The sequence below is a fragment of the Cyphellophora attinorum genome (assembly GCF_001299255.1).
Source record: "Cyphellophora attinorum strain CBS 131958 chromosome Unknown Contig10, whole genome shotgun sequence".
NCBI lineage: Eukaryota > Fungi > Ascomycota > Eurotiomycetes > Chaetothyriales > Cyphellophoraceae > Cyphellophora > Cyphellophora attinorum.
Window position 1 is genome coordinate 1 of NW_017253238.1, and position 27,058 is coordinate 27,058.

At 52.2% G+C, this 27,058-nt stretch overlaps 11 protein-coding genes across 11 annotated transcripts; 6 read left to right on the forward strand and 5 right to left on the reverse strand.

Moving 5' to 3' along the window:
* Positions 1-2,717: 2,717 nt before the first annotated feature.
* On the forward strand, positions 2,718-3,472 carry AB675_7834 (uncharacterized protein; the record flags this gene model as incomplete). The annotated part of the gene is made up of 3 exons (XM_018148232.1): positions 2,718-2,756; positions 2,809-2,988; positions 3,044-3,472. 3 exons carry the CDS (start codon positions 2,718-2,720, stop codon positions 3,470-3,472), a joined length of 648 nt encoding a protein of 215 aa, XP_018001312.1.
* Positions 3,473-3,851: 379 nt separating this feature from the next.
* AB675_7835 (uncharacterized protein) lies at positions 3,852-4,685 on the reverse strand (the record flags this gene model as incomplete). The annotated part of the gene is made up of 1 exon (XM_018148233.1): positions 3,852-4,685. The coding sequence occupies one exon, from the start codon at positions 4,683-4,685 to the stop codon at positions 3,852-3,854; it is 834 nt and encodes a 277-aa protein (XP_018001079.1).
* A 538-nt stretch (positions 4,686-5,223) lies between these two features.
* On the reverse strand, positions 5,224-9,790 carry AB675_7836 (Serine-type carboxypeptidase F; the record flags this gene model as incomplete). The annotated part of the gene is made up of 11 exons (XM_018148234.1): positions 5,224-5,639; positions 5,691-5,779; positions 5,918-6,018; positions 6,109-6,144; positions 6,196-6,563; positions 6,675-6,893; positions 6,943-6,970; positions 7,020-7,162; positions 8,750-8,910; positions 8,963-9,440; positions 9,526-9,790. 11 exons carry the CDS (start codon positions 9,788-9,790, stop codon positions 5,224-5,226), a joined length of 2,304 nt encoding a protein of 767 aa, XP_018001022.1.
* Positions 9,791-10,180: 390 nt separating this feature from the next.
* AB675_7837 (Prefoldin subunit 4) lies at positions 10,181-10,932 on the forward strand (the record flags this gene model as incomplete). Its single annotated transcript, XM_018148235.1, has 4 exons — positions 10,181-10,207; positions 10,381-10,509; positions 10,618-10,688; positions 10,740-10,932. The coding sequence occupies 4 exons, from the start codon at positions 10,181-10,183 to the stop codon at positions 10,930-10,932; spliced, it is 420 nt and encodes a 139-aa protein (XP_018001171.1).
* Positions 10,933-12,270: 1,338 nt separating this feature from the next.
* On the forward strand, positions 12,271-13,632 carry AB675_7838 (Short/branched chain specific acyl-CoA dehydrogenase, mitochondrial; the record flags this gene model as incomplete). The annotated part of the gene is made up of 1 exon (XM_018148236.1): positions 12,271-13,632. One exon carries the CDS (start codon positions 12,271-12,273, stop codon positions 13,630-13,632), a length of 1,362 nt encoding a protein of 453 aa, XP_018001169.1.
* Positions 13,633-13,888: 256 nt separating this feature from the next.
* Positions 13,889-15,963, forward strand: AB675_7839 (uncharacterized protein; the record flags this gene model as incomplete). The annotated part of the gene is made up of 4 exons (XM_018148237.1): positions 13,889-14,317; positions 14,411-14,848; positions 15,553-15,870; positions 15,922-15,963. 4 exons carry the CDS (start codon positions 13,889-13,891, stop codon positions 15,961-15,963), a joined length of 1,227 nt encoding a protein of 408 aa, XP_018001117.1.
* A 366-nt stretch (positions 15,964-16,329) lies between these two features.
* On the reverse strand, positions 16,330-17,586 carry AB675_7840 (uncharacterized protein; the record flags this gene model as incomplete). Its single annotated transcript, XM_018148239.1, has 3 exons — positions 16,330-17,064; positions 17,115-17,479; positions 17,529-17,586. 3 exons carry the CDS (start codon positions 17,584-17,586, stop codon positions 16,330-16,332), a joined length of 1,158 nt encoding a protein of 385 aa, XP_018001203.1.
* A 580-nt stretch (positions 17,587-18,166) lies between these two features.
* Positions 18,167-18,900, reverse strand: AB675_7841 (Nicotinamidase; the record flags this gene model as incomplete). The annotated part of the gene is made up of 2 exons (XM_018148240.1): positions 18,167-18,796; positions 18,844-18,900. 2 exons carry the CDS (start codon positions 18,898-18,900, stop codon positions 18,167-18,169), a joined length of 687 nt encoding a protein of 228 aa, XP_018001255.1.
* A 575-nt stretch (positions 18,901-19,475) lies between these two features.
* Positions 19,476-21,162, forward strand: AB675_7842 (Transcription initiation factor IIA large subunit; the record flags this gene model as incomplete). Its single annotated transcript, XM_018148241.1, has 4 exons — positions 19,476-19,493; positions 19,588-19,689; positions 20,165-21,072; positions 21,123-21,162. The coding sequence occupies 4 exons, from the start codon at positions 19,476-19,478 to the stop codon at positions 21,160-21,162; spliced, it is 1,068 nt and encodes a 355-aa protein (XP_018001295.1).
* A 795-nt stretch (positions 21,163-21,957) lies between these two features.
* AB675_7843 (Endoplasmic reticulum transmembrane protein 3) lies at positions 21,958-22,740 on the forward strand (the record flags this gene model as incomplete). Its single annotated transcript, XM_018148242.1, has 3 exons — positions 21,958-21,978; positions 22,029-22,267; positions 22,353-22,740. 3 exons carry the CDS (start codon positions 21,958-21,960, stop codon positions 22,738-22,740), a joined length of 648 nt encoding a protein of 215 aa, XP_018000961.1.
* A 1,145-nt stretch (positions 22,741-23,885) lies between these two features.
* AB675_7844 (tRNA-dihydrouridine(47) synthase [NAD(P)(+)]) lies at positions 23,886-26,111 on the reverse strand (the record flags this gene model as incomplete). The annotated part of the gene is made up of 1 exon (XM_018148243.1): positions 23,886-26,111. The coding sequence occupies one exon, from the start codon at positions 26,109-26,111 to the stop codon at positions 23,886-23,888; it is 2,226 nt and encodes a 741-aa protein (XP_018001006.1).
* Between the last annotated feature and the right edge of the window lie 947 nt (positions 26,112-27,058).

Consider the following 27,058-nt stretch of genomic DNA (forward strand, 5'->3'; position numbering starts at 1 on the left):
ATACTCTAGATTAATATAACTAATAATTTAATATTTATAAATCTTTATAAATAGATTAATATTATTTAATAACTTAATATTAATACTTTTATTAATCTTAGTTATCTTTATAGTATACTATAATCTCTACTTCTTATTACTACTTAGAAGTTATTATAATATATTAAGAGTATTTAAGAAATTTACTAAATAAGTAAAAATTCTCTAGTCTTTATTATAATTAGTGAATCTTTATAAGTCCTTATCTAATGACTTCTAGATAAAAGTAAAAAAAGATAGTATTAATAAATCTTTCTTTTATAAAAGCTTTATAAGTATTTATATACTTTAATAAGTAGTAGCTATAAAAGTTAATCTTATATCTAAAACTTACTTTAATCTTTTTTTAGAGTTACTTCTAGAGCTTCTATAAAAGTGTGTAAGAGTATAGAAGGAGTAAATTAATCTTATAGAGTCTAGAAAAGATAGTTAGAACTTATTAAATAGTTATATTAATAAGGGGTAAAGTATAGAAGTTATAGGTAAAGAATGAGGAGTTGTTATGATGAATCTTGAATTGTTATGTAATGAGAGAAGGCTAAACTACTTTAGGAAGCTACCCTACCTGCGGGTAACAGTAACCTCCGTCTGCACGCTCGATCACCACAACGGGAAATGCTTGGCATCGAGAGTCAGGGGCCAGGTTCAGAATGACGACGGAGCTCGACAGTACTAGTGTTAATGTGGACCGCTATCTTACCCATCATCAAGAACATGGGATCGACGCCAGCGCCTGGTGCAGCAGTCGCTGCTGTGGCCTCGTGCCACTGCGAAATTGACGCGGCATATGAAGCCTTTCGTCCCTCTCTCTCGGGCTGTTTTCCTAACCATTCCTCTCACAACCGAGACGTCCTCGGCGCGCTGGACTACCACTCCCACTCGTCCTAGGACTGCTCGCCCGGCTGGTCTTGGTACTCAACAGGCTTATTGAGTCGACCTCCGTTTCAAATGACGAGAACAGAGATCGTCGTGGTCCAGTGGACCGTGACTTTGTGAGAATGAGGCGTAGCGAGTCGGCCGCACATTGTGGTGGGGTGTCGATGAAGGTTGGGAAGTGAGTCATGCTGCTGTGTAGACGGGATTCGGGAATCATTGTGCAGGATGACATGATGGATTACCCTGGTACGTGAAGCGTGTCTCTATTCAGGTTGAGAGTGGTGTGGTTATGGTTGGACGTGCACGTCAATGTATATGGGCCTCATTGCTGTCCTCTACAGACGAAGCATGAATGCCTTTCCAAGGTGCACGCAAGAGAAAGGCGCCAGTCAACGTCCTGCACTATTCTATTGTTAGTCGTCAGCTACACGATCGCTGGTTTACCACCTGGTTCGAGCTCTGATAGAGTACTTCCTAACTTGTTCTTGCATCTTCTTGTCGACATGCTTGGATGCCTTGAAGATATTTGACATTCGGCAAGACCTTTGGTAGTCCCGTCTTGTCTAGCGCATATGCAGGCTGTTGTGTGTCATGTATCTGGAAGCTGCTGTGCTTAGTGCCGAATGCTGCATACAAACCATTTCCAGGCACAATTGGTGGTGAACATAAAGTAAGCGACATCTTACCATAAAGAGGTATCCCCCATGACGCTACTCTGCCACGGCCGGCTGCTCCTCCCTCGAATAGTACGATCTAAGCGTAACACTGTGGAATTGTGGAGAGAAACAAGAAATGTTCTGGAAAACCCAAGAAGACGGTGCAGCCGGGGGCTTCCAGAGAGTCGGCCGCGGAGAAAGATCATCGCTTTGTTATTGGACACAGCCAACCATCATAACACTCAATGGCATTGAATGTTAGCGAACACGAGCACTGAGAACCTCTTACTGGACTGCTCGGTTGCGTACCTTCCGAAAGGGCATAGCTCACGCCTGCATTAGGGCCAAGCCCGCTGGCACGGAGGTCCTTGGCACTCAGCTCGTTGGCGCTTTCTACTCTCCGACCAGCAGGTCACGTTGTCAACCCCAGACGACTTCAGCCAGCCCTACTATCCTTCGGCTATCAGGACTAGCTGGAGAATGTGTCCATATGGCCATATGTTCTTTTGTCATGGAGCCCTCTTCAGCTCACTATACTTGTTTTGGATCACAACATCTCTGCATTGGCTACCGTTTATGGCCATGCTTGGACACTGCATGCTCATTCCATGCAGCCGAGTCTCCCCTGGAACGGAATAGCGCATCACCGCGTCTCGAACACTTCCGCGGACAGCAGCAAGAATGTAGGCTCTTCCTCGAATACGATTCACAGAAGTGGATTGCTTGGTAGGACCTCGTTACACCCGATCAACGACGTGAAGCTGAACAGATGGCGGTGCTCCTTGGCTTCATCTTGTACGCTCGACTAAGAGCATACTCGCTGCAGCACAACTGAAAAGGGAAAGGCAGTGAACCATGGCTTCAATTCGTACCTGCATTTAGACCATTAACCAAAGTGCCAGGAACAGGAGGACATGCTTCGAACGATATGTAACTCCCGATTCCTCTCATCGTTGAGGAGATCTTCATACAAACAACCACAACAACACAGCAACATCTCCAAAGCATTTCCTTTTCAGCATTTCCTTCTGCTTTTAGCATTTCCTTGCAACACTCTCTCAGAGCAATCAAGTCCTGACACTTTCAAACAATAATCTTTCCAGTCTTCCCAAAATAGCCAATCCCACAACCAACCCAACAATCAAAATGCTTCTCTCTAGCATCCTCGTTCTTTCTGCCGCTACCGTCGGAGTTTTCGCCGCTCCTGTCGCTCAAGCTGATGCTGCTGCTGTGACAGTCGCAGCCGAAGCCGCTCAAGTCACCGCAGCCACTGGAAGCAAACCACAACCACGACAAAGAAGCCCAAGACGACTTCAACCACTACAACCACCACCACCATCAAGACTACCACCACAACGACTGCCACTACCAGCCCCACACCTGCGCTGCCCCTTTGCAAGGATGGCAAACTGAGCTTGTAAGTATCTGGCAGTGATCATGAGCAGCAGTTCCTGCGCTAACAGCATTATTAGCTTCCTCAAGGCAAAGGCTCTCGAAACCCCACAGGCAACGTCGCGCCCCACTCCGGAATTGGCAAATTCATCAAGGACATCGGCGGCCCCGCCGGCTTCCGTGACGACGGCGAGCAGTTCATCCTGTCCGATGAGGGGTTTGTCACATCCACTTCGACTGAAAACATCTTCACTGTGAAGACCAGCGGCAACAACAACCCACCTGTCGGTGACATCATGATCGTCAGCAAGGAAGCCTCCATCTCCAGCAACTGGTCCCCTCTTCGTTGCAACGGCGAGCGCTCCGGTGCATTGAACTGCATTGCCAACAATGGCAACCGCCGTATCGCTCAGGCTTGCGGCAACTTTATCAACTTTGATTCCGCTCGCAATGGCAACTGCCAGGAAGTCATTGCCTTCAGCACAATCCCAACCTGCCGCTTCCAGTAAGGGCTTCTTCGGCCGATAGGTGGATTCATCTGCAGCATTCTGCATAGCGAAGCGAGTTCTCTTTTCGTGTACATGTTCGGCACAGACTAGCGATGCATAGCGACGGCGTTATTTGGCTTGATTTTGGGGGACATACTGTTTTTCAGCTGCTTAGCATTGTGCCATTCAGCGTCCACTCATTGTGCACTCTGTCCTCTTGCTCTGGTTCGCGTGTCCACCTCAATGCCTTTTGTCCATTCGGGCAGCGCCTCAAGTCCAAGTGATAGCAACTGACGTTCGAGATGGCGCGGTTCGGGGTCGAAGTCTGTCCCCCACTCGTCGCTCGTGCACTCATTGTCTTGTTGCTCCATCCAGCTAAGATACCCCTTCAGCGGCGCCATCAATTCTCCCAGTCGACTCTTCGTGCAGCCCAAGCCATTTGCTCTGGGTCCGCATCCCAGCATTCCTCACATGTGAGCTCTCGGCGACGACGTCGGTCTATGTCACCATATGGCTCTTCGAAGACCTGACGACATCGGCGGCAATATCCTCTATCCATCAAGCCTTTGTGCATGAGAGTGGCTTGGTGAGCCACGTGAATAAGCCATGGCTCATCGGGATTTGGCAAACCCTCCTGACCAAGGCAGTCCATGCATCTGCGACTGCCAGAGTTGGGGTGAGTCGCATTGAAGATTTCGTCCAGGTCCATGTAAGGAACCGGTCTGTTCATGTCCCGGAATCGTCCATTTGTGGCAAAGTTATCTGCGCTGAGTAGGCGATTGCACCCAAAACAACAGAACGCACGGTCACTGGCGAGAGCTCTGACGTCTGCGTCCGTATAGCCGAGTGCTTTGAGGTTGTCTTCCGCAAGGTCTTCGATGAGGTCCTCCCGGCTGATGAACCGTCTCAGCGGGCCGTGGCCCTCCACTACCTCCTTCAGCGCCGCGGCCCATTCGCACTCCTGATTCAGGTATGCAGCCTTCCAAGCTTGTTTGTTGTGGCGGAGGGTTCGACAGGTGTTTAACAGCGCTCTTCTGTCAGGAAAATGCAAATGTGAGGTGATGTTGAGGATGATTTCCGCCGGCATCGAAGTCAGACATGGGCTCTCCGAGGGTCTGTTGGAGGCTGTCTGAGTTGCCTGCCGGACTTTGAAGGCGAATACATCGGCCGAAGAGACATATGAGACGGATTCAGCGGATGCTTGCTTGAGATTCATGGTAGCTTTGTCCTCCATCGTGGACAGGACGAGACTATGGGCCGAGTGGTCAGATGGGCTGGCGGCGGTGTGCCGGGAGAAATGAAATGACTCCTGGGACTGAGATATGAGGACGAACTTGCAATCCACTAGGCCAGGGCTGGCGTGAGAGGAAGAATTGACGAGGTGAGAAGCCTAAGTTGCGAAGAACATGCTGGCTGCTATATATACTCATCTTGCTGGGCTGATTTCGAGTGAATAACTCACTTCAGCCGCCAGTGACTACGTTCATCGACTCGAGTGACAATCTGTACTTCATGAGCCAGATGCATCTCAGATTGAGGTGAGAGCTGAATCAGGAGGAGAGCACGCTTAAGGACGAACCAATGCGTAATGGCAGACTCGGTAGAGGGCAGATAGCCGTCCTGCATATACCCAGGATCAGCATGGATCGAGTGCATGCAGCTCTCGAGTTGATTGATTGTCGACTAGGATTATCTTCAGAATTATGTAGCGATCTATCGCATGCCATATTTGGCGCCGAGCTCATTCAGTAATGTCAAAGCCAGCCCAGGGCTCACAGCTCATCGATCCTACCAAGCACCCACTGCAAATGCCTGTAAGTGACGCGAGGCTGAAACTGAGGTTCCATATGGCCACTCAGATACGTCTCAGCGAACATCAGCCCCCTCTCGTAGTGCTGGACGCCCATTATACCTTGCGGTTCATCGTAAGACGCCCCATACTGGTCCAGGAAAAGACTGCCGTAGACGAGGTCCGGAAGGGTGATGTTGATGTACTTGCTGGGCGCTGCCGAGAAGCCCAGTTGACCATTCCATGTCATGTTCTGAATCGAGGAAAGAGTGCCGTTTGTGAGGATGTCCATGTCGAGAGCCCCATTGGCAACTAGCACTCGGTTCGTGGCTTCGATGACTCGGGGGAGGACACGTTGAATGGGATCGGGTGATAGGTCGCCTTCGTCCTCGGGGCCGCCTACTCGGGTCAGCCATACTGCTTGCTTGACGAGCTGAGTGGAATGCTTACCTTCGCCAAGGAAGACTGGACCGGCGCATTCGGACCAGTCGACATCCATGGGCGCATGCATGGCTTCCTTGACATCCGTACGGTTGAAGCTGCGGCTCTAGTCAGTCTCGTAGCAGGATAGGGAGTGGGGGGATTGTGCATCAATTTCCTTCGGCACATGTGTTCCGGTCATGGCTAAGGGCATGAACGAGCCCCAACTTGAGGGTCTCAGGGAAAGAGCCACTTACTAGACTGGAAGTCCAGGATAGGAATATTGCAAGTCAGTTGGATAGCCCAAGGGATCGCTCAGCAGCGGGCACTGAAGTCCGATCTCGTATACGTTGAAACACTATCGCATCTGTTAGAATGAACGTGCGTTGGAGAAGGAGCTGTGCCAGGAGACTGATGCTTTGCGAAGCAGGTGCCCAGAAACACGTACTGGGTTCGTCGCAAAGGCGGTATAGTAAACGAGGTCCTGTAACAGTGGTCAGTAGAGCGACATGCTTGATGCTCGCGGCATGCTCACCCATGTATCACAATCTGGGTCTGCAGTAGTGTTGAAATACTTCTCGGGCTGAGTGCCATTCGGAGGGAAAACGAGGTAGTCCTCAATGAACTCCGCATATCCACAAGACTCGTGCTTCTCATCTAGCGTGGAAATGAACGAGTCGTTGAAACCGAGCACATTGTTGTTGTCGTGGACGAATTTGTTGATGAAAGCGTTGTTGGTGTACGTGTAGCTTCCAATACAGGGGTCGTATACAAGAATGCCACTGACGTTGAAGTACGTCTCGTTCTGTTTGTCTAACATGGCATTCGCAATGTATGGCACATATCGGCCGGCGTAGGACTCTCCTGTAACGTATATCTTGAAGTTCTTGATACCGAATAGTGCTACAAACGTTCTTAGCCATGTTTTGGGAAAGGATATGCTCTAGGACAGGGGTGGATTTGTAGCCGGAGCCCTTCTTGGCCGGCCAGAGATACAGGCATAGAGTCACTCACTCTGGAAGTTTTGGAAGAAGTCGACAAAGTCTGCAGCAATGTCCTCTTCGCTGGTCGCAGTCACATCGCCTTTTGAGAAGCCCGTTCCCACAGGCTGTTCGACCCATAGCACGTTCGTAAGATTAACGAAAGAGTACGGGTTGGCAACGGGCGAGTATTGTCCCCAGGTCCATTGTATGTAGCCAGTCTCCTGGAGAAACCCTTCTAGCGATGAACAACCTAGAACATATCAGAAGTCCGCCACACCATTCCTGGGGCAATTACTTACCTGGCCCACCGTTCAACCAGATCGTGACCTAGTCACCGTCAGTCAGAGCTTCAATGAATATCAAGGCCAGAGCCCACCTCGTCCACAGGTTCGCCGATGGTAGGCTGGAAGACGAAATAGAGAGCTCGAGATGCATTGCTCATGTCAATAGGTATCAACCCGGCATACATCTCAGTCAAGAGCTCATCTGGAACGTCAGGCATGCTTTCCACAAAGTAGGCTATCATCGGTCAGTGAATGGCGATCTCACAGGCGGAAGGACTTGCGAGCAGTGTCATTATTGTAGAACCGAGCTTCGCTCGAATTGGTCGTCCTGCGTTCCGGAACAGCTCGCTCGACAAACTGCTTAGTGAAGCCTCTGCGTCGAGACACATCACTCTGACGGCCCGCGTCGACGACGGTAAGTAGGAGGCAGACAAGCAATGCAATGCCTGCAACGCAACGGCTAAACATCTTCATGGCGGTTTATGTCTGTCAAGGCGAGGTTTGGCACGAGTCCCACAACGGTGGGCCGAGCGGGAGCTCGAGCTCTTGTACTCGGATAGCATTGTACTTTCGGAGCTCGGCCAGCTCGTCTATCCCGCGTGGCAAACCTGTCGTACTGTTCGCGGAGAGGTCCTGTGCCTGCGTCGCCATGATGTATATTGATGTAACCTACTGGCATTAGCGGCCGTTGGTTAGAAGCTTAACCCAGAAACTTCAGGCCTTATCTATGCTTGAATCGCAGATAAGCACTCGTTTTGGGTATGTCAAGCATCCTCCCACGCTTCGCAGCATTCAACCAGGATAAAGCTGCCTTGCGAGCATCTTAGAACATCGAAAGTGTGAGATACCGGTTGTGCGGGGTAGGATTCCAAAGCACCATTGCATCGTTGCGGCCGTTCCTGTTATGGGAAGGCATGCTGTCACCCGTGGCCATCCGACCTGATCCTGCTGTCCAGTGATCTAGTCAGTAACCCCAGGTATTCACACATTTGTACCCTACCTTAGTAATAGGTTTGGCACTCCACAAGGTTTCGGAGGACGAAGTACCCCTCTCATCGGCTCTCCAGACAGAAGCTTGTAGCTCACGGCGACGAAAGAGGTCTTGCTCGATCGATTTGGGTGTAAGTCGATATCGGATGGTAAGCTTTGTGCAAGTCAATAATCGCAATTGGTTCGCGATTGCCTTGAGTGGATCACAGCTAGCATGTGGCATAGATCAGGTCCTTCTGGGTAGCTGACATCCACGATCTCGAGGTGCTCCCAGAAGCTTGCTTTCCGCCACAAAAAAGCTGTTCATTGTGAATGAGCCGAGGAGCGTCGTCATTCGGTGCCGCGAGGCTGTTCGTCGGCGGCTCAGAGCTTCTGCTGGTGACCTGTACGTGCATTGTAAAAGAGGACCTCGGGAGCTGTGTCGTGGGCTGAGTCCTTCACCAGATAGCTGTCTTTGCTGCAGGACAATGTCTTCGAGCATTGTATGCGTTATTGCATTTTATGTGTCGTCGGGAGAACCTGCCCAGCATGCGACAGCTGCGGCAATACATCCCTTATAACGTGTTCAGCTGTGATACGAGCTGCGTTAGATATGTCCACGGCTTTCCGCAGGCCGGGCCTTTTTGCTGATGCCAAGAATTTTTCGGGCAATGGGCGAAGTGTCGTACAGTCCCTACAGTCCCTACGGCATCTGATCTACTTCAATGGCAAGGGCCAGGACTCGCAAGAGAGATGGCGCAGCTGAGAACTCTCAACGAATGCAATTGACCACGTTAGACAAGCAACGCATGCCACTACTATACAGCACTATATCCGCCTCTGGTTCCAGGACCTGACACAGTGTCTATGACTTTCTTGCCCCAGTCCTTGACCAGGAAAGGAACATCACGAATGGTGTCGCCATGTGGTAACAGATCCCAGCCTCTTGCGCCGTACCTGTTGTAGTTTAGCCAGCTGCCAAAGATGAGATACGCGGCGGTGCCCAAAAACAAACTAGACGAACGATGTCAGCCAACGATCAGACAGAGGGCGCCCGGGCACTTACATCAAGACCAGCCAGGTGAAAAAGCCCCAGCCGCTGCTGCCACTGCCGTGAGAATCCGCATAGTCCGCACAGGCAGATGGTGTCTTCCAACGCAGTCTCAATGTGTCGTACTCCGTCTTCTTGTCCATTTCCCTCTCGTAACTGACAAATTGTAGGTCTCCCTCACTGTGCTCGGGCGGGCTTTGGTCAGATTCGTCGTTTTCATCGCGCTTTTGCCCTGATTTTCCCTTGTCGTCGAGTGGCCGCGCGCACTGGAAATCGATAAAGGCTCGTTGCTTTCGCTTAGCGTATGTGCCACCATTCACCTTAAACTCAAGTCCACCAGGATGATCGTCGGTGGTCTCTAGTGTAGACCACTCGTGATCCCAAGAATGTGTCGAATCCGCCCACTGACCGGCTAGTGAGATCACGTTCTCGATCTCGACGTGCTTCTTCTCCGCATCGTCATTCGGGTTCCACGATCGCTTGACGCCGCAGACTGTACATGTACTTGTCAGTATGCTTTGTGCCGTGAAGTACGGCGAGCTTCGCATGAAGGCCGCCCTGGAAAAGTGTGCTCTTACTGTTGGTGCCCGGTTTACACTGCTCGTCCTTGTGGTCGCTGTCCACTTTCAAGGCCGAGCAAATGTTCACGCTCCATGTTGTGTTGTATATTGCAGGAGGACTGTCCTTGTCTAGCACCCACACGGTGTGTGGCGCATCAAGTTTGCTCAGGTCGTACGTCCTCTTGTCGATCCTGATGTGCCCGCAGTTCACGTTGCCCAGAGACGCGGACGTCAATGATGCAAAGAGGAAGGGTATCGAAGTTAATGTTGTTACAGTCCTCATGGTGCGGAGTCAAATGGCGCAGTCGAAAATATGGAAAGGAAACGCTGGAAAGAATGATTGGTATGTTACAAGATGGGTAGATGGGTGGTTGAGAGGTGATCCGATGCTTGCGTGACGACTGCGGCAGAAGGCTGCGGTCGCCCGTAAAGACAACCTTGAAAAAATGGTTGCCTCGTCGCCTTCACGATGGCCTTTCACAATATGAAGTGCTGTCCGACACTTCAGACCACTAGCTAGGCTTACATTCGAACGAAGACTCCAGAGTACATCTCATCAAGAATAGCCGCATCCCCCACATTCGCTCTTGCCAGCCTGTTCCACGCACTGGGATAGTCAGGTCCTCTCTTTCGAGGAGGGTAAGGAGCGATCCCAAGCGTGCAGCTAGCCAACATGAGCTCGCTTCTGTCCCGTCGTGTGGTAAGCTCTTTCCTTGACTATTCCGTCCCACGACCCTATAAGGCGAGCTATGCATGCCCATGCTTGTTTGCCCAGATCAATGTCGTCGCCCGGAAACTTCGGAGCCCTGTTCCGAGGGCTGTATTCTTCAACAATCCGAAATGTTCGACTCTTGACTGACTGCGCTGAAATAGCTGTCAAAGGAGGATGAAGCGTCATCCACTGACGCAGAAGTGACACGCGAGGATCAAGACAAAATCAACCGCTTCTCATCCCTACATAACCGGATAAGAAATCTTGACGAGCAGTTGGCCGTGAAGAAGGTATGTCACCTCCCAATTGCTTCCCTTGGGAACACCTGACAGGCTTTATAAGTCCAAAATGGCATAAGATCTCCCTGCAAAGTTCATCAGCTTACGTAGTCCATACAGAAAGATAAAGAAGATCTCGAAGAAGTCACTCAGGAGTTGGAACTGGTGTTGGACGAGGAAGAGCCAGTCAGGTGCGCTGATCGCCCGAACGTCAAACGAGCGGCAATCTAACTTATGAGCAGATACAAGGTTGGCTCTACCTTCTACTCAGTCCCACTATCAGAGGCACAGACTATGCTTCAAGAAGCAACCTCAGATGCCGACTCGGAGATAGAGAAGCTCGAGGATGAGGTGGGAGTTGTGAAGGAAGAAATGGACAAGCTGAAGGCCGAGCTTTACGCGCGATTCGGGAGAGGCATCAACCTAGAGGCTTGATAACCTGGCTGAGGTGTCAGAAGTCCGAAATACGAGATCACGATTCGGAACAAGTTCACCTGAGTCGTTCATCGGGCCAAAGCTACGTTTCGGACAAACCTAAGCTGGACGGCGCTCTGAACGCCAACTCCGGGCAGCGACTCCAGTCGTCCGCCGCAACAACTTCCAGTATCGAAGTCAGGAGCACCAAGTCACTGCCCGACAGACATGCCACTTGCATGTGCAGGCATTTGTCATTGCCACATTCTGTGGTCGGAGAGAGCATGCGCAACGGAAGAGAAACTGCTACACCGTGATCGATTTCGAGACCGTTCTGAGCCAAGTCAGAGTCCTTTCCAGGCTTCTTGTCTCCGTGGTGGACAACGGAAGTCTCTCAGGCTAGCCTGCATGAGACGCGCAAAGGCCACGAAATCCCTGAAGGCATATAGGACAGAGACACAAGAGACAGTGACCAGGTTTTGGTGATCAGGTATTGGTGACCAGGTATTGGTGACCAGGTTTTGGTGACCAGGTATTGGTGACCAGGTATTGGTGACCAGGTATTGGTGACCAGATATTGGCGACCAGGTATTGGTGACCAGGTATTGGTGACCAGACACTGGTGACACGAAGTCATGACATAAATGAACCTGGCCACCGGGCGGATCATGGACTGTGCTGGCGCTCGTGCCAGTCGTTGACGACATGCCACGCGAGCAGTCCTGCACGGAAATTGCAATGGTACGAGGTCATCGCGGGCATAGGTTGGCGAAAGCTCGATATGTTGTGCGATTCTGCTTACTTTACGACGATGTCCGGATTCGAATCTGGTTTAGAAGGCCGTCCGCTGCGAAGAGCGCCTACAACGTATACGCAGGAGTAACGAGCTCGCGCTGGGGTTGGTGTGGATGCGTTTATGCTGTTGTAGCTCCGGAAGTGTCCTTGCGGCAAGAACATACATCAAGGGCAGATAGTTGTCTAGCTCATCCGTCTCCTTGCACGATTTGGCAGCAAAAGTTGATTTACATCTCATTACTTCCAGAGAGCTCATGGATCTTGGTCGCATCGCAGTGCTCACGAGTCTCCCTTCCACATTACTGTGTTGTAGAATGTGATCTGTCAACACGTGCCAGGTCGGTCTGGAATTTGCGAGGCGAAGGAGCGGCAATCCGCGGCAAGAACCGGGGCAGGAACGAGGACCGAGGTTACTCCAAGATCTTCCTTCGCGCAGCTGGACGATCGACTTCTTGTCATCGAGAGAGTTATCGTGCGAACGGAAGGCAAATTCTGGGCTGTAGTCATTGATATATATCGACTGGATTCGACCTCTCCAGACTTCTATCCTGCACAAGATCCGCCATGGCATCTATTTCACGAACCCTACGGTCTCGCGCCGCATCCCTGTGCACCGCGTGTGCTGCCCCTCGTACTCTCACACGCGTAGTCTTTGCCACCTCGAGAGCGCCCGCAGCGCGCTCAATAGCTACGACAGCACAAAGAAGGTATGCGTCAGCAGCAGAGCAGTATTCCGACGTCGCAGAGGTCGACTATGCCTCCCTCAGCCCGACTCCCATAACGCATTTCTCGGAAACAGAAATCATGCTGGCTGAGTCTGTATCGAGATTTGCCAACGAACAGATTGCACCTAAGGTCCGAGAAATGGATGAAGCAGAGAAGATGGACCCTGCTATAGTCGAGCAGCTCTTTGAGCAAGGCCTGATGGGCTTCGAGATCCCGGAAGAGTACGGCGGCTCAGGAATGAACTTCACATCAGCGATCGTAGGAATCGAGGAGCTTGCAAGAGTCGACCCCTCGGTCTCGGTGCTTTGCGACGTACACAACACTCTCGTAGTCACAGCTATACTAAAGTATGGAACCGAGGAATCGAAGAAGAAGTGGTTGCCGAAGCTGGCCACCAACACCGTGGGCTCTTTCTGTCTATCAGAACCTGCTTCGGGCTCAGACGCTTTCGCGCTCAAGACAAAGGCTGAGAAGACTGCAGATGGCTACAAGATCAACGGCTCCAAGATGTGGATCACCAACTCGATGGAAGCAGAGTTCTTCATCGTGTTCGCAAATCTCAACCCGGAGAAGGGCTACAAGGGCATCACTGCCTTCGTGGTTGACAAGAGCATGAAAGGCTTCGGCATCGCGAAGAAGGAGAAGAAACTAGGCATCAGAGCCTCGAGTACATGCGTTGTAACTTTCGACGATGTCGAGATCCCGGCTGGCAACCTGCTCGGGAAAGAAGGCGAAGGCTACAAATACGCCATCGGTCTCCTTAATGAAGGTCGCATCGGTATCGCAGCTCAGATGACCGGTCTTGCCCTTGGTGCCTGGGAGAACGCCGCGAAATATGTCTGGAACGACCGGAAGCAGTTTGGCCAACTGATCGGCGAATTCCAGGGTATGCAGCACCAGCTTGCTCAGGCATACACCGAGATAGCCGCTGCGCGAGCATTGGTCTACAATGCTGCCCGCAAGAAGGAAGCGGGTGAGGACTTCGTCACCGACGCTGCCATGGCCAAGCTCTATGCCAGTCAGGTTGCTGGACGAGTCAGTGGATTGGCCGTGGAATGGATGGGAGGTATGGGTTTTGTGCGAGACGGTATTGCTGAGAAGATGTTCCGGGATAGCAAAATTGGCGCAATCTACGAAGGAACAAGCAACATTCAGCTGACGACGATCGCGAAGGCGCTACAGAAGAAGTACACGCAGTGAGATTGTATAGATAGATGTGCTAAAGTACCTGGCTTTGCATCGTTGAAACATCGTCAGCCAAGTGATCCTGCAAGAGAGTTACGTAAGCCGTGTGAGTTCTCACACTGATTTCTTGCCTCTGCCTTCTCTTGATCTCACAAGGGCGGGCCGCTGCCGCCTTCTTACTTGTGCTTATCCGCCGGTAGGAAGGCCGCTGTGAAAAGGACGGACTTGCCAGAGACCCAAGCTACTATCCAACTCATTTTACGGCACCAGCATGGAGAATACAAGGACTCTGGAAATGCTGGATGCCCCAGGCGTATATGGCATCCCACCTACTTCGACCCAGACTTCCGTTTCAGCTCGAGCGCAGGAGGATTTGTCTGGTCTTCGCGCCTCACAAGCATGCATAGCATGCCGGCGACAGAAACGGAAATGCGATAAGCAATTGCCATCCTGTGCATTATGTCTGCGGATGAGCAGGCCTTGTGACTATTCAGACAGCACGCCTACACCAAACGCGGATGACTTTGCGCTACTAAGGCAAAAGGTCGCAGAGCTAGAGAGTAGATTGGAGGCCAAGAACACGCCATGGGGAAGGACGAGCACGATTGCTGGTGTGTCATATCAGCATAATGTCAATCCTCCGCCGCCTATCGCCTCGGGCTTTCCTACTATGCTTCTGCTGGACTCAGAGGTATTTCGAGTAAGTCATGGCGTTGCACATTGGTCAGGAGGGGCTATAGAATATGGCCAGAGACAGGCTATGGCGTGTAAAGGTGCTGATCCGCGTCGATAGGAAAGCCGGATGGACATGACCAAGCCAGCCGTCGAGATACCACAAAAGATTCACAACACACTCGGATCCATAATCGACATGCGAGACGTTGTTGAACGCTACTTCGAGAACATCCATCTCTGGCTGCCTATTGTCTCGAAAAAGCGGCTGAGTATCATGCTAGAGCAACCCAACCTCGATCTTACCGCTGATCTAGCTCTCCTACTTCTTTGCATGAAGCTCATCACGCGAGGCGACCACGAATCGCCTGAAGATGCTCAGTCGCCGCTCTATTGGCTGTCCAAACGCTATGCTAGTACAGTCGAATTCAATGGTCTGATCACTTTGCCTTTAATGCAATCAATGCTCCTCATCACTGCGTACGAGATAGGTCATGCCATACAACCTGCGGCTTATCTGTCTAGTGCGCACTGCGCTAGGCTTGGTACTTTAATGGGTGTAAGTTCGGGTTCCGTGGCCATACCTGTGCCCGGGGATCAGCGTCACTTTGGACGATGCCCGAGGATACGTCTCGAGCTGACAAAGAAAGAAGTGCTGTCTCGTCACAATCTTGCCTCGAATCATACATTCTATCCACGAGACAAGGCTGACAAGATTGGCAGATACACGACCGGCAGAATGCCCCTCAACTGTTACGGAGAAGCGGTGCTTGGGCTGAGTTAGAAGAAATCAGACGCTGTTGGTGGGCCGCCTTACTTTTCGACCGTTATGCCTGCCTCGGGAGCGAAGGTGCACGAATAGTCACCGAAGATCCTCCGCCGCACACTGTACTCCCGGCGGATGATCATTGCTGGGACAACGGAGAAATGACAGGCAGCGAGCCTTTGTATGTGTCCTCAACGACATCCGTGAAGGCAGGGGCTTTTGCTCGGGCCTGCCAAGCGACACACCTGATGGGTCGTGCCCTCAGGAACCTGCATGATCACTACTCTGAGCCTTCGCTACGGTTTTCGGAGGCGATCCAGATCCATCGTGTGACGACAGCTCTCTCGAACGTGCTGCCGCTCGAAACAGTTCAAGACCCAGAACGTTATACAACGGCAATGGCTCTGTGTTTTTCAACCCTCATACACGTTTGTGATCCTTTTGTGGGTGCCCCTCGACGCGGTCACACATTGTTCGATATGCTGATAGAGTCACAGTCATGCACACAAACGAACAGGGGCAATTCCAGCGTCGAGGAGACTGAGATGCAGAACATTGCGATCCCGGGTATGCGAGACGTAGCGGTGAAGGTGTTGGAGCTCAGCAAACTCATTCGCGAACTCCTCGAGAAGAAGCCAGGGGCAGTAAGTCCTCTGATCGCTGATTGTATCTATTCCGCAACCTCGATATTCCAGTGGCAAGCATATGAGTTGGGTTTGGAGCAGGATTTCAGCGCCTACAATATCTTGAGAGAGATCTTGAGAGATATGAGCAGCCGATGGGCTGTGGCTGGAGAGTATCTCAAAATACTTGATGTAAGACTGCTTGTGTACGACGTGTGGTGACTGAACTAACAAATTGCCAAGGTAATGAAGACCGTACTTTATGAGGAGCATTCTAAACTCTGACAAGACTGGATGACATAGCGACTCTTTGGCCATGCCACAGTCCCACAGTAAGATTGTTGGCGTGTCGTATCGTAACAGCATAATGTCAATCCTCCACCAAGGGTCGCCCGGGCTCAACGACCAAGTCGTTGCGGACTGGACTCAGTGCGAACGTGTCTCCCATCGACCACTGCCGTGTTGGAGAAGCAAGAGTGAGGGCAACGTGTGTCTCGTTGGATCGTCAAAACACGTTTTCGGAAGGGCCGTCTGGAGGTAAGAGTGAGGCTGTCAACGTGTCTCTCGTTGTGAGCTCATTCCGACTATGGGCAAGCGCCAGTGGACAGAATAGTACTTCGCCAAGCTTGCTGGCTGGCAGGAACGATTGGTTCATATACTCAATTTGAGCCTTGCTGGGTCCCGCCACGAGTTCTCGACCTGGATGTGCTGGATTTGTCCAGATGTTTCGGGCGGCCTCCAAGATCTTGATTCGTAACTTTCTCTGTGCAGTCGATAGACGGTCTTCCTTGTTCTTGTATCGGGCAATGTGGTGGAGGTAGGCTGCTTCGCGAGTGCCGTTCCAAAGTCGATCTGATACGTGGCTCGACAGATCTCGTCAGCATACGGCAGCCAGATTTGACCATTTGGAAGAAGCTTATTGACCGGTAAGGCGTCCTGAACAGTTGTGAGGATGTCGTCACCGGTCACATGGTGCTTTTCGTAGACGCTCATATGCACGGTGAGGGAATCCCAGCACTTGGTGCAAAATTGAAGCTTGAAGGCCTCCCCACCAAAGTTGGGACCCATGGCTTCGAGACAGAGACAGCACCGACCACTGGACAGCATGTTTCCGAGCAACTCGCGACGATATGATAGATTTTCATCGTAGGGACCTCCTACGGCCAAGACCCGTGTGCGGAACGTGGCTTTGTCGAGTCTGATGAGAGGGTATTGCAGATCATCGCCACGCGGATGAGCTACGTAGCGCGTCATGATTTTGTTGTTCTCTTCGGCGAGCATGCTGATGTTGTCCAGTCTCGGAAGCATGTATTTGTTAGGAGCTCGGTCGTAGCCACCCAACATGATGAGCGAGGAAGTCTCTCGAGACATGATCATTTGTCGCATCTCCGTGGCACCAATGTTGACCAAGTGACCATCGGGCAGTGTCTGCTCACCCATAGATGCAGTAAAGCGGCGGACTTGGAGACTATTTTGCGATTCTGACTGGTAGCCCCAGGTTCGAGGAGCAGTGGCGCAGGGATAGCGTTGTACCAATCCAGGTTTGACTCGGCGCCGGTCAGGTAACGACACATCTTTGGGATTGCTTTCTCGAGCTGGAAAAGCCACACCGCGTCGACGTGCCCTAGTATTATGCGCAAGATCTCCTTGTCGAACTGTTCGAGGATGGAACCTCTATCAGGATCAAAGTGACGACCACCAGGATCGAGACTGCGATCGACTGGCAATGCAATCGATCCAGCAGGACCTTGGAGGAACGTGTTGCGTATGAGCGGTTCGATGATATTGTTTCTTGCAGCATCTGTCGAAGAGTCAGCTTCTGAGGGTCGTCGTGAAGCCCGAAAACTTACCCTCCACCATCTTTTGGGTAGCCAGGATGAGGCGGCCTCCGCCGCTGGTCGACTGCATACTTGCGGCCAGCTGAATACACTATGCGGTGTGATTGAGGTTGAGCAGGAGGATATGCAGTAGAGGAAGATGCACAAACATTCTCAGAAGAGAAAGTTCAAAACAGCAGGTTCTTGAAATCTTTTGTGGGCAGTCTATGCAATGCCTGGCGTTGATCACCCCAGTGACCTTGCACACAGTGACAGACGTTGATGCCGAGACTTTCCAAGTGATTGCCTGTGGCAATGTGCTGCCTGGTCTTTTACAATGACCTGCTGCGATGAAGGGCATGATTCGAATGGTTGTGGCTGCCCTTTGGGTGCAATTGAAGTGCTTGCTTCCATACGTGTGGGACGTCCTGGACAGCTGGTAAATCGCGGTGATCGCCCGTACATTTGCTAAGGACCCGTACTTCTTTTTGGGGACCCCGGATGACTGATCGCTGCAGCTATAGCGTGTGCTTGCATTGTCATAGAACGGTAAGTGGTGTCGAGTCTTCTGGTAGAAGCTCCCAGCCTGCAGGCATGGGCAGGGAGCTCCTGCCGTCGCTCACATAGCGCAGGCAGGCGCGTCCGTGGACTCCGAGTGAAGACTTGCGATCTCAAATTGGAAGGTCGGCCATGCTGCCCAGTTGAACCTTTGCAGTTTGGAGCTCCTTCTTCACGTCTTCCCAGGTCGAAGGATTCACACAGCGCTGGACATCTTCGAGGAGGGTAGCCGCAAATCCTGCCTTTACCGCGTCGATTGCTGTGTACTTCACACAATAATCTCCGGCTAGGCCAACCACAAAGACATCTGTTACGCCTCGACTCTTCAGGCTGTGGGCTAAATCCTCGGTCACACCTCCTTCGCCAGCCGCCAGGTTACCGAACGAATCCGCGAACGCCGAGTACATCTCAACCCGGTGATCCATACCCTTTCTTATGGAGATGTCGACTTTATCGACCTCGAGGCCATCGACCAGCCTCGCTCCGTCACTGTCAGCTTGACAATGGACTGGCCACAGGTTCTGCTTCATTGTCTCCTCAGGCTTGTTGCCAACAAGGTTACGCACGTCAATGAATGATTCAAAGGGCTTGTTGTTGGGAGGTGGGTGATTACTGGCGAAGGAGACATGGTTAGCGGGATGCCAGTCTTGAGTCGTCACCTTGGTGTCGAAATAGCTTGAATTGAGCAATTCGTTGACAAGAGACACGAGGTCCCTTCCACCCGAGACTGCAAGTGAGCCGTGCTGCACAGATTCAGCAGGAGCTTCGTGGGTACATGTCTCAGACTCACAGGTGGGCAGAAATCATTCTGCATATCAACAACGATCAAAGCCTTCTTGCCGGCCATTGAGAAGATGTCGACAAGCGCCCTTTCAATCTGCCAGCAGTGCGAGTCTTTCACCTGATGGAAGGAATGTAAAGTACACAAAGCTCTCTGCAGGACAACAGAATGAATGTAGCATTAGTGAAGCCAATGTGAGCACTGGAGAGCACAACATGTTTATAGATGTGAAGCAACACGGCGCGTTAAGGCACAGGAACGTCACTGTAGTCCTCCAGGCTGAGGCGGCTAGTCCCAGAATAGGCTAGCGTAGCCTAGGCATCCCGCCTGGGGTTCATTTGTCAGGTCCCTCCTCAGATCTCAGCAACCAACACCACACTGATGAACGAGACAATCGTCGATTACGCCCAATTCATTGGTCGCGCTGAAACTTGTGACGGCGAAGAGGCCTGAGAAGATACTGGGAGTCTTACCCGTCGATTCGAATCCCTCAATTCCAGGTCGTACTGAGCGAAATTGAGAGGGAACAACGGCGATCAGCAGTTCATACTGCCGTCAACGAGACCTCACACCTGCGCGCGTGCACCCAGCTGCAGTCGTTGCGACGGATCTACGAAGCGTCCATCAGGTCGCGGGTCACAATGGCCAAGGCCACAGTTGTAAGAAGCCGCTCTTTCTCTCAACTTATCTTGAATTGCACGACAGCAGCCGACAGCTGTTCTGTCCACAGGCATACTGACCAGACTATCGTAGGGCGAGGTGTACGTAAAGATCATCAAAGACACCATAGAACTATCGCGCATCGATTTCGAGGAGGGAGGTGTCGATGCAGCAGCTCTCGAAGTGTTGAGATCAGTAAGTGCCCGCCACCTGCGCATTACTTGCACATCTGGACCGAATCTCGTCCCTCGCGGAGGTCGACACGACGGCCGACGACCAACTCCATAAGCGGCTGGTCGAAAAGAACCTGAAAAAATATCAAAATATATCATATGGAACCCAAGTTCATCGTCGTGGTCGGCAGCGATAAGGCAGCAGAAGTTGGCGTTGTCGGAGGGGAGCGCACAGGCAATTGCTGGCCGGAGCGGGGATCGGGAGTTCTTAGGATGAAGGGCATGTGCGGGCTTGAGTCATGCTCTTATACCAAAACTGGCTGCCTAGAATTGGCCCCACGCCCAAGCCACAGTCAGCCCGGAGCGACCAACCCCACGCCTTGAATTGCTTACAGCCACAGCGCGCGCAACTGTTCGATGTGGTCGACTGATCTATTTGGTGACCATGCGATGCAAATCCTAAGCGTGGAAACACGTTGCTGACTCGAATCTTATAGGAATGGCAGACCAAGCTTTCGGCATTGGGTACTGTGGCTCTGCCATGGGATCCTCCATCGGTCAAGGAGGAGAAGCCCAACATCAAGCGGCAGTCATCACCTCCGCCAGCGGCTTCAAGTAACGGCAACGTTTCGAGACCCCAGGCTCAAACACAACACTCTCTCAACACTCTACCTCCGATCAAATCAGAGCACTTCAAGTCGGAGCACCCAACCTATCCCCCACAACAGAGCAGCCCACCAACCCAGCAGTTCCAACAAATGCCGATTCCTCAGGGACGGCCAATGGAGGCACAGCAACGTGCTGCACAGCTGCTCCAAGGTCGCTTTGGTGAACAAGCCAGTCAACAAGTCGCCAGACTCAATGGTACTTTGCCTAACCAGTCAATGCCTCAGCACGCTGGCTCATACATTAAGACCGAAGACGGCACGTACATCAAGCCTGATCAGACTGATGGCGCTGGGGACGACCTCGACACTTGGCAGACCGAGTATGCGCGGCGCAAGGCGCTGTATGCTCGGAGTCGAGCAGAAAAGACTCCAATCCGAGATCAAGTCATGATCATGCAACAACAGCTCGAGGGGGGCGGGTTGCTGGTACCTCTGAGTGATCATGACCAGCTTCCTTCCGGGGCACGTCGGGCAATGGATCAGTCGGCCAGACCTTCATCGTCAGTGACTCGTGCTCAAGCGGATGCCAGCAACGATGACGACGAGGAAGAAGATGTTGATGCTATCAACTCCGATCTGGACGATCCTGATGAGCTTGATGGTCTAGACGAGGACGAAGAAGAGGCTCCGATTGGCCGACGGAACGTCATGCTGTCGACCTACGATAAGGTTCAGCGCGTCAAGAATAAGTGGAAGTGTACACTCAAGGATGTTGTGCTTAGAGTCGATGGCAATGAGTGAGTATGACTCGAATCCTGTGCTAACGCTGTCACTGATACACAAGCAGATACCTATTTCACAAAGCTCAGGGCGAATTCGAGTGGTAGCATCGCTGAGCTGCAGTTCGCGGCATTGGAAACGGCACCGGGAGTGCTTCAATGCATCGTGTCAGGTGCACGAGGATATGCTCCGGTGGCAGAGAGTACATCGTAAGGCGTTTGCGGCACGCGGCAGGTACCGCCATGGAGGCCTCCTCAGACTGGTTCCGACTCAAGGCTTGAATACCAAGATTGACACCCATCGTGACGGCTATAATTGAGAAAGACGTGAGCTCATTAGATACTCCAAAAGCTACAGTACAAAACGTGCTATACTCACGAAGCACTTGACACATTTAAAGGTGCAGATGGCTCATCTATGTAGTGGAATTTGCTACGCGACCCCCTGATGAGCAAATTGTTGATAGAATGGTGCTGCGACTTAAAGGCTGAAGTGAGGCTCCTCCCAAACTTCACAGCTCGATCTGCGAAATAATTCCGGCCCTCAGAGCCCGCCCTGTCCTGGACTATCGGTATTCAATGAATACGTGCATGATATATACTTAGGTGTCAAGTGAAGGTTGGTCTAGCTTGCAAAGTCGCGATCTGGGCAGGGCTGCGTCACCCTTGTCACTACAGGTTAAGCCCGATGACGTATAAGTTAGCACATTTCAATCCATCACACAGAATTGAAATACCTGGTCACTCCCTTCCTGTCTAGGTCTTTCCTTCCATTCAAACCATTCCTCGTTGATCCTCAGCACGCGTCTCCAGATCGCTAGCCTACCCCAACATATCCCCTAAGCCTTGCCCTCGTCGTCGCGGCCAGTACTGAGAGACCAACACACGGCACTCCCCGCAATCATGACTCTCTACTACAGCCTGGTAAGCTGGCCTTTCGTTGACAGATCTGCCCGTGCTGATCAATTGACCAGGTGTTTGCCCTCCTGATGGCGGAGATGGCTATCTTCATGGGTCTCATCATCCCCATGCCCTTCAAAATGAAGCGCAAGATGTACAATTTCATCTCCGAATCACCCCTCATAGCGAAGCTACAATATGGCATGAAGATCACCTTCATCTTCATCCTCATCCTCTTCGTTGACTCAGTCAACCGCGTCTACCGCGTCCAAGTCGAGATGTCTGCGCTCATGAAGGACAGCAGTGGTGCAGGGTAAGCACCATACATCCCTCTCCCTCTGCTCACGTGCCCCACCTACCACCACCTCAAAACAGCAGCTAACGCTGTCTCTCAACAGTCGCGCCGCCGCCATCGGCTCCGAGCGCATGGAAGTCCAAGCTCGCAAATTCTACTCTCAGCGCAATATGTACCTGACCGGCTTCACCCTCTTCCTCTCCCTCATCCTCAACCGCACCTACATGATGGTCCTCGACGTCCTGCGCCTCGAAGAGAAGAACCGCATGTACGAGGGCGACCCAGCTGCCGATCCCACCAAGAACAAGGACGCTAAGAAGCTTGACCCGGACTACCGTGCTGATGCTATCGCGCAGCTGAAGCGTGAAGTGGAGAAGAAAGACAAGGAGATTGAGGGCATCAAGAAACAGAGCGAGGGTCTCCGGAGAGAATACGATGAGCTCGCCGCAAAGTACAATCAGACCAACCCTGGTGACAAGAAGGGGAACTAGGAAGATCCTTTCTCTTCGAGAAGCCTTCAGCATTTTGCTGAGGCTCAAGGAGTCTAGTCTTTCTTTTGGATCTGGCGAAGTGATAGAAAGGGAGCCCAGGTTCCCGAGATTGGTCGTGTTACAGGGAGCGCATAGCTACCAGCCGACTTTTCGCACATCAATAGGCGTTATTCCAGGAATTTAGAAAGCAACAGCATCTTTTAGCTTGGGCAGCAAGGTAGGACAGGATTCAATATCAAATCAGCGTCAAAGTTATGCCCGTCGAACCAAGGAGTACTGCATGTCAGATCAGCAACGCGTCCTCTTCGCAGGCCTTCGAACCACTGAAACAAGGCACCACCACCAGTTCTCTAGGTAAAAAGCAAAAAATATGGCTCTTTCAGTTGATCAGTGAACGACGGCATCCAGCAGTGCCCTGCATCGTGCCGTGAACAGTGAATGCCGCCTTTCCAAGGCTATCTTGCCAGTCATGTGGTGGTCTCGGTTTGCGCCGGTTGCGCCTTCTGTTGGAAGAGCTATAAGTACCTTCTTTGGCCTCGACTTCTTTCTTCTTTCCTTATCTTCATTGAGCTCGACTTGGATGCTTCCTCGTCAAGAAGGTATGGACGCAGAATTGCCATGCCTCGTTAGTACTCGCTGCTACTAGGTGGGACGAGGCCCATGACTCACTTATTAATACTACGTCAAGAGAAGACAACGGAACGAACGGCCTATCTGATTGGTACCGGCGAATGACAAGCTGATGGTTGTTGGTCATGTCTTCGTGATTTCCGATATTTGCAAAGCTTTTGTGGATCTGTTTTGCCATGCATGTCTCCGGCATGTACAGCGTCAAATGTATGTGTTCATGACCTTGTGGTGCCATTCGTGCTATAGCCCTGTCTCGCAGCACCAGCATGGTCACGGTCCCATGCACCACCAAGAAGCGTGTCACCAGGCCGCTGTCATAGCAGGTGTCGATGAAACGACTGGACTGGCTTAAGTAACCGGAAGCTAGGTAGCGGCGTTCGAGACCTCGAGTGGTCGAGTGTTGTTGACCATCAAGGAATGCAGCAAATCGTCATCTAGGCCGTCGTTCCGTGCATGATCTGCCCTTCCCTGACCAGCAAAACACCTTCAGCAGTAGTCACCATGCCCTGCTTCCCTCACCCCTGCATTTGTGAATCATAAGCATTACTCTTATGCTTCGGCTCCCACCTGAACCCCTCATTCGCCTTGCCCAAGAACATCTCCGAGATCTTGATCCAGTCCCGAAAGTTGTCGCTAGACAACAATGTCTCCAGCTCATCTCTGCCCTTGTACCGCGGCGGTCGGTCTTGAATATTCGGCGGCAGCACCTCTAACAAACCCACAGGCACGTAGCGGCAAGCAAAACTCAACCACTCTAGCAGGAACCGCCGAGTCTGACCAACGCCGATCTCATCGGATCCCCAAGCTTCGAGGCCGTACCGGCAGAATTGCTCGATGTAGCGCAGGCGTTCGGTCGAGGACTTGTCGATGTCGGTTCCGGAGTTGGAGGTGATTTCTTCGAAGAGCCATGGCTTGATCAGGGCGCCGCGGGCGAGCATACAGGCGTCGACTTTGGCGTGCTCGAGGTGATCGTTGTAGTGGGTTGGGGAGTAGATGTCGCCATTTCCGATGAAGAAGACCTTGCCGGGCTCCGAGTCGGAGGACGCGCTATTAGCTTGATCTCTGGCGTCGGCGGCGCGGATGGTGTCGAGATCGCGCTCGCGTTGAGCATTCAGAGATTTGATGAGTGTAGCGGTGCTCGAGATGTATTCCCAGTCGGCGCTGCGCGTGTAGCGCTGTTGGCGCGAGCGACCATGCAGCGTGATCGCCGCGACACCGCAAGGGTCCGTAGCTGCTTGGTGCTGCGAGGCGTTACTGCCAAGCACGAGGCGCTCGACGAGGCGGTGGGCAGTGGGTGTTTTGTCTTTCGTGCCCGTGCGGATCTTTACGGTGATAGGTGTTTCGCCGGAGACGTAGTTCATGCCGCGCAGCATCGTTTCGAGCTTGCGGGAGGAGTCCATGAGTGCGGATCCGGCGCCTTCGCGGTACACGAGATCGATTGGGCAGCCGACGTTGAGATCAACGCAGCGCAGTCCACGAGGAAGGAGAGTGGTGAGGATCTCTGTAGCCTTGCAAGCGAGCCACGGCTTGTTGGCGGCAATTTGTGCGCCGAAGTGCAGATCGCGGGACTGGTCGTAGTTGAAGACGATGTTAGGTTGTCCGGCGGCAGTAAAGGTGGGTGGGCGGATTTCAGACTCGTGGGCCTTCAGGAGAGCCCATTCCGACTTTTGGCCCTGCAGGAGAGGCATAGACATAGCCATCTCGGAGTAGGTGAAGGTGGCGCCGAGAGAGGTACACAGACGGCGAAATGGGAGGTTGCCCTGAGTTGTAAGGGGTGCAAGAACAGGTGTCTCAGGGCCAAAGTAGAGACGTCGCTTTTCAGAAGGTCGGAGAGCAGGCTCGACATATTTCGCGGCATTGTCCTTCTTGTCGGCATCATCGTGCTGGCCCTCGGGCTCTGGAGAAGACGAATTTCGGAGCGTGGTCTTGGGGCGGCTATCGCCAGTTCGTGCCTCGTCTGACAGGGACGACATGTACTGCAGGTACTTGTCGGATCGGGGCGTTGGAAAGTTCTTCTTGGTCAGGGCAATGCGTTGCGGTGCGCTCAGAGCATTGGCCACGCCGCTCTCATTGTCCTCATCTCCGCCGTCATTTACGTCGGCAGCGTCTTCACTCAATAACACGAGCTCTTTTCGTCCGTCTTCGCGCTCAACCTCCTTGGAGTGAGATCCAACAAATAGACATTTCCACCCGACTGGACATTTGCCCTTGACCTCGAAGACTGGGCACAACTTCCCAAAGGTGTCGAGATCGTCTCTCTTGCGTGCGAGATAGTTTCTCAGGTTGTGCTCGAACTTACACTTGTCGCCGAAACGGCAGTCTTTTGGCGAAAACTCGTTCGTGCGGTTTCGTGAGGCACACAAGGAAACCTCATCACGAGAGCTACCGAATTTGCGGGCTTTGTTCTGACCTTGATTCTTCTCCCGACGCTTCTGCTTTGAATTGTTGCTGGCAGGCTGGCGATCTTTGTGATGGAATTCTTCAGCCGCATCATCATCGGCAGGCTCCTGTAAGGGCACATCTGCTGTGTGGTCTTGGCGGTGGTCGTTGATGAGAAATTCCGCCTTGATAGGAGCCGTACCCTTCCGACGCTTATTGTCGCCGTTGGCGTCGTCATCCCTATCATCCGCTTTGCGTTTGACCGGAGACACCGTGTTATCTGATTCGAGCTCTCTCACATGTGGCTCGTGTGAGCTGCCATTGGTAGCAGCTGCACCGGCCGCCGCGTTGGATTCCGCCATGTGTTGCTAGATTTGACGAGACTGGGTCAAGCCGAGGTCCAGGGACAGTCAAGACGCTCGAAAAGATTGGTCGATCTGTTAGCGGATCTGTCTTACAGATGAGCTCGTTCGCCGCCGGAGGTACCGAAATTGAGGTTCTGCTCGCCACCGGAACCGGGCCGATGAATTCCAAGATTGACAGGCTTAGCGTTCATCCGAGTCCGAGAGATGGGATCGAACGACTGGGGGGGCCTCTGAACTATTCAGCAGGCGTATAGAGAAATTGGCGTGCTCGTTTCGGTACACCCATACGATAGCCATGCTGCAAAATTTTGAAGTGAGATCTTTGCCTTGGCGGCAAGGGTCACGACGCTCAATGCCACATGGCGCCCCACTTTTCAGTGAAAAACGCCTGAATCACGGCCCGCTGGCTGGGCATTGCCTCTCCTCGTGTTCATGTTCATCACATGTAGCAAACACAGAAGGTCGTCGTTAGGTACAGAGTGCCAGTCCCGTAATGGGATTCAGGCTTCACCAGCTCACACCAATGACTGGGAAGACTCTTGCTCTAATTCCACATTCTCGAAGGGCGACCCAGGTGAGGTGGCCATGTGCGTTGCAAGTATATGCTACCCACGAACAAACGCGACATCTCGAAATCATTGCTTCGACAACCACAATGTCACCAGGTGGCCGCAGACTGCTCATGGCAGTCGGCGCCAGTTGAGACAAATGTGACCTCGATTCGGCAGCGGCCACGTAAGATGTCTCGCATGGGTCCATGTCCCACGAGCTTAGCCACTTCAGTCCGAAAGGGAAAGAAGACTACAGATGCTCTTTGGTAATTGACAAAGTACAAACGATTGCAATGGCTCGAGTGGTCTTGAATGGCAAATGTGTTCGATGTATCCCACAACCTCCGAACGTTCGTGCCAGGTGCTTCGCTTGATGTTTGCCGCCTTACCCAA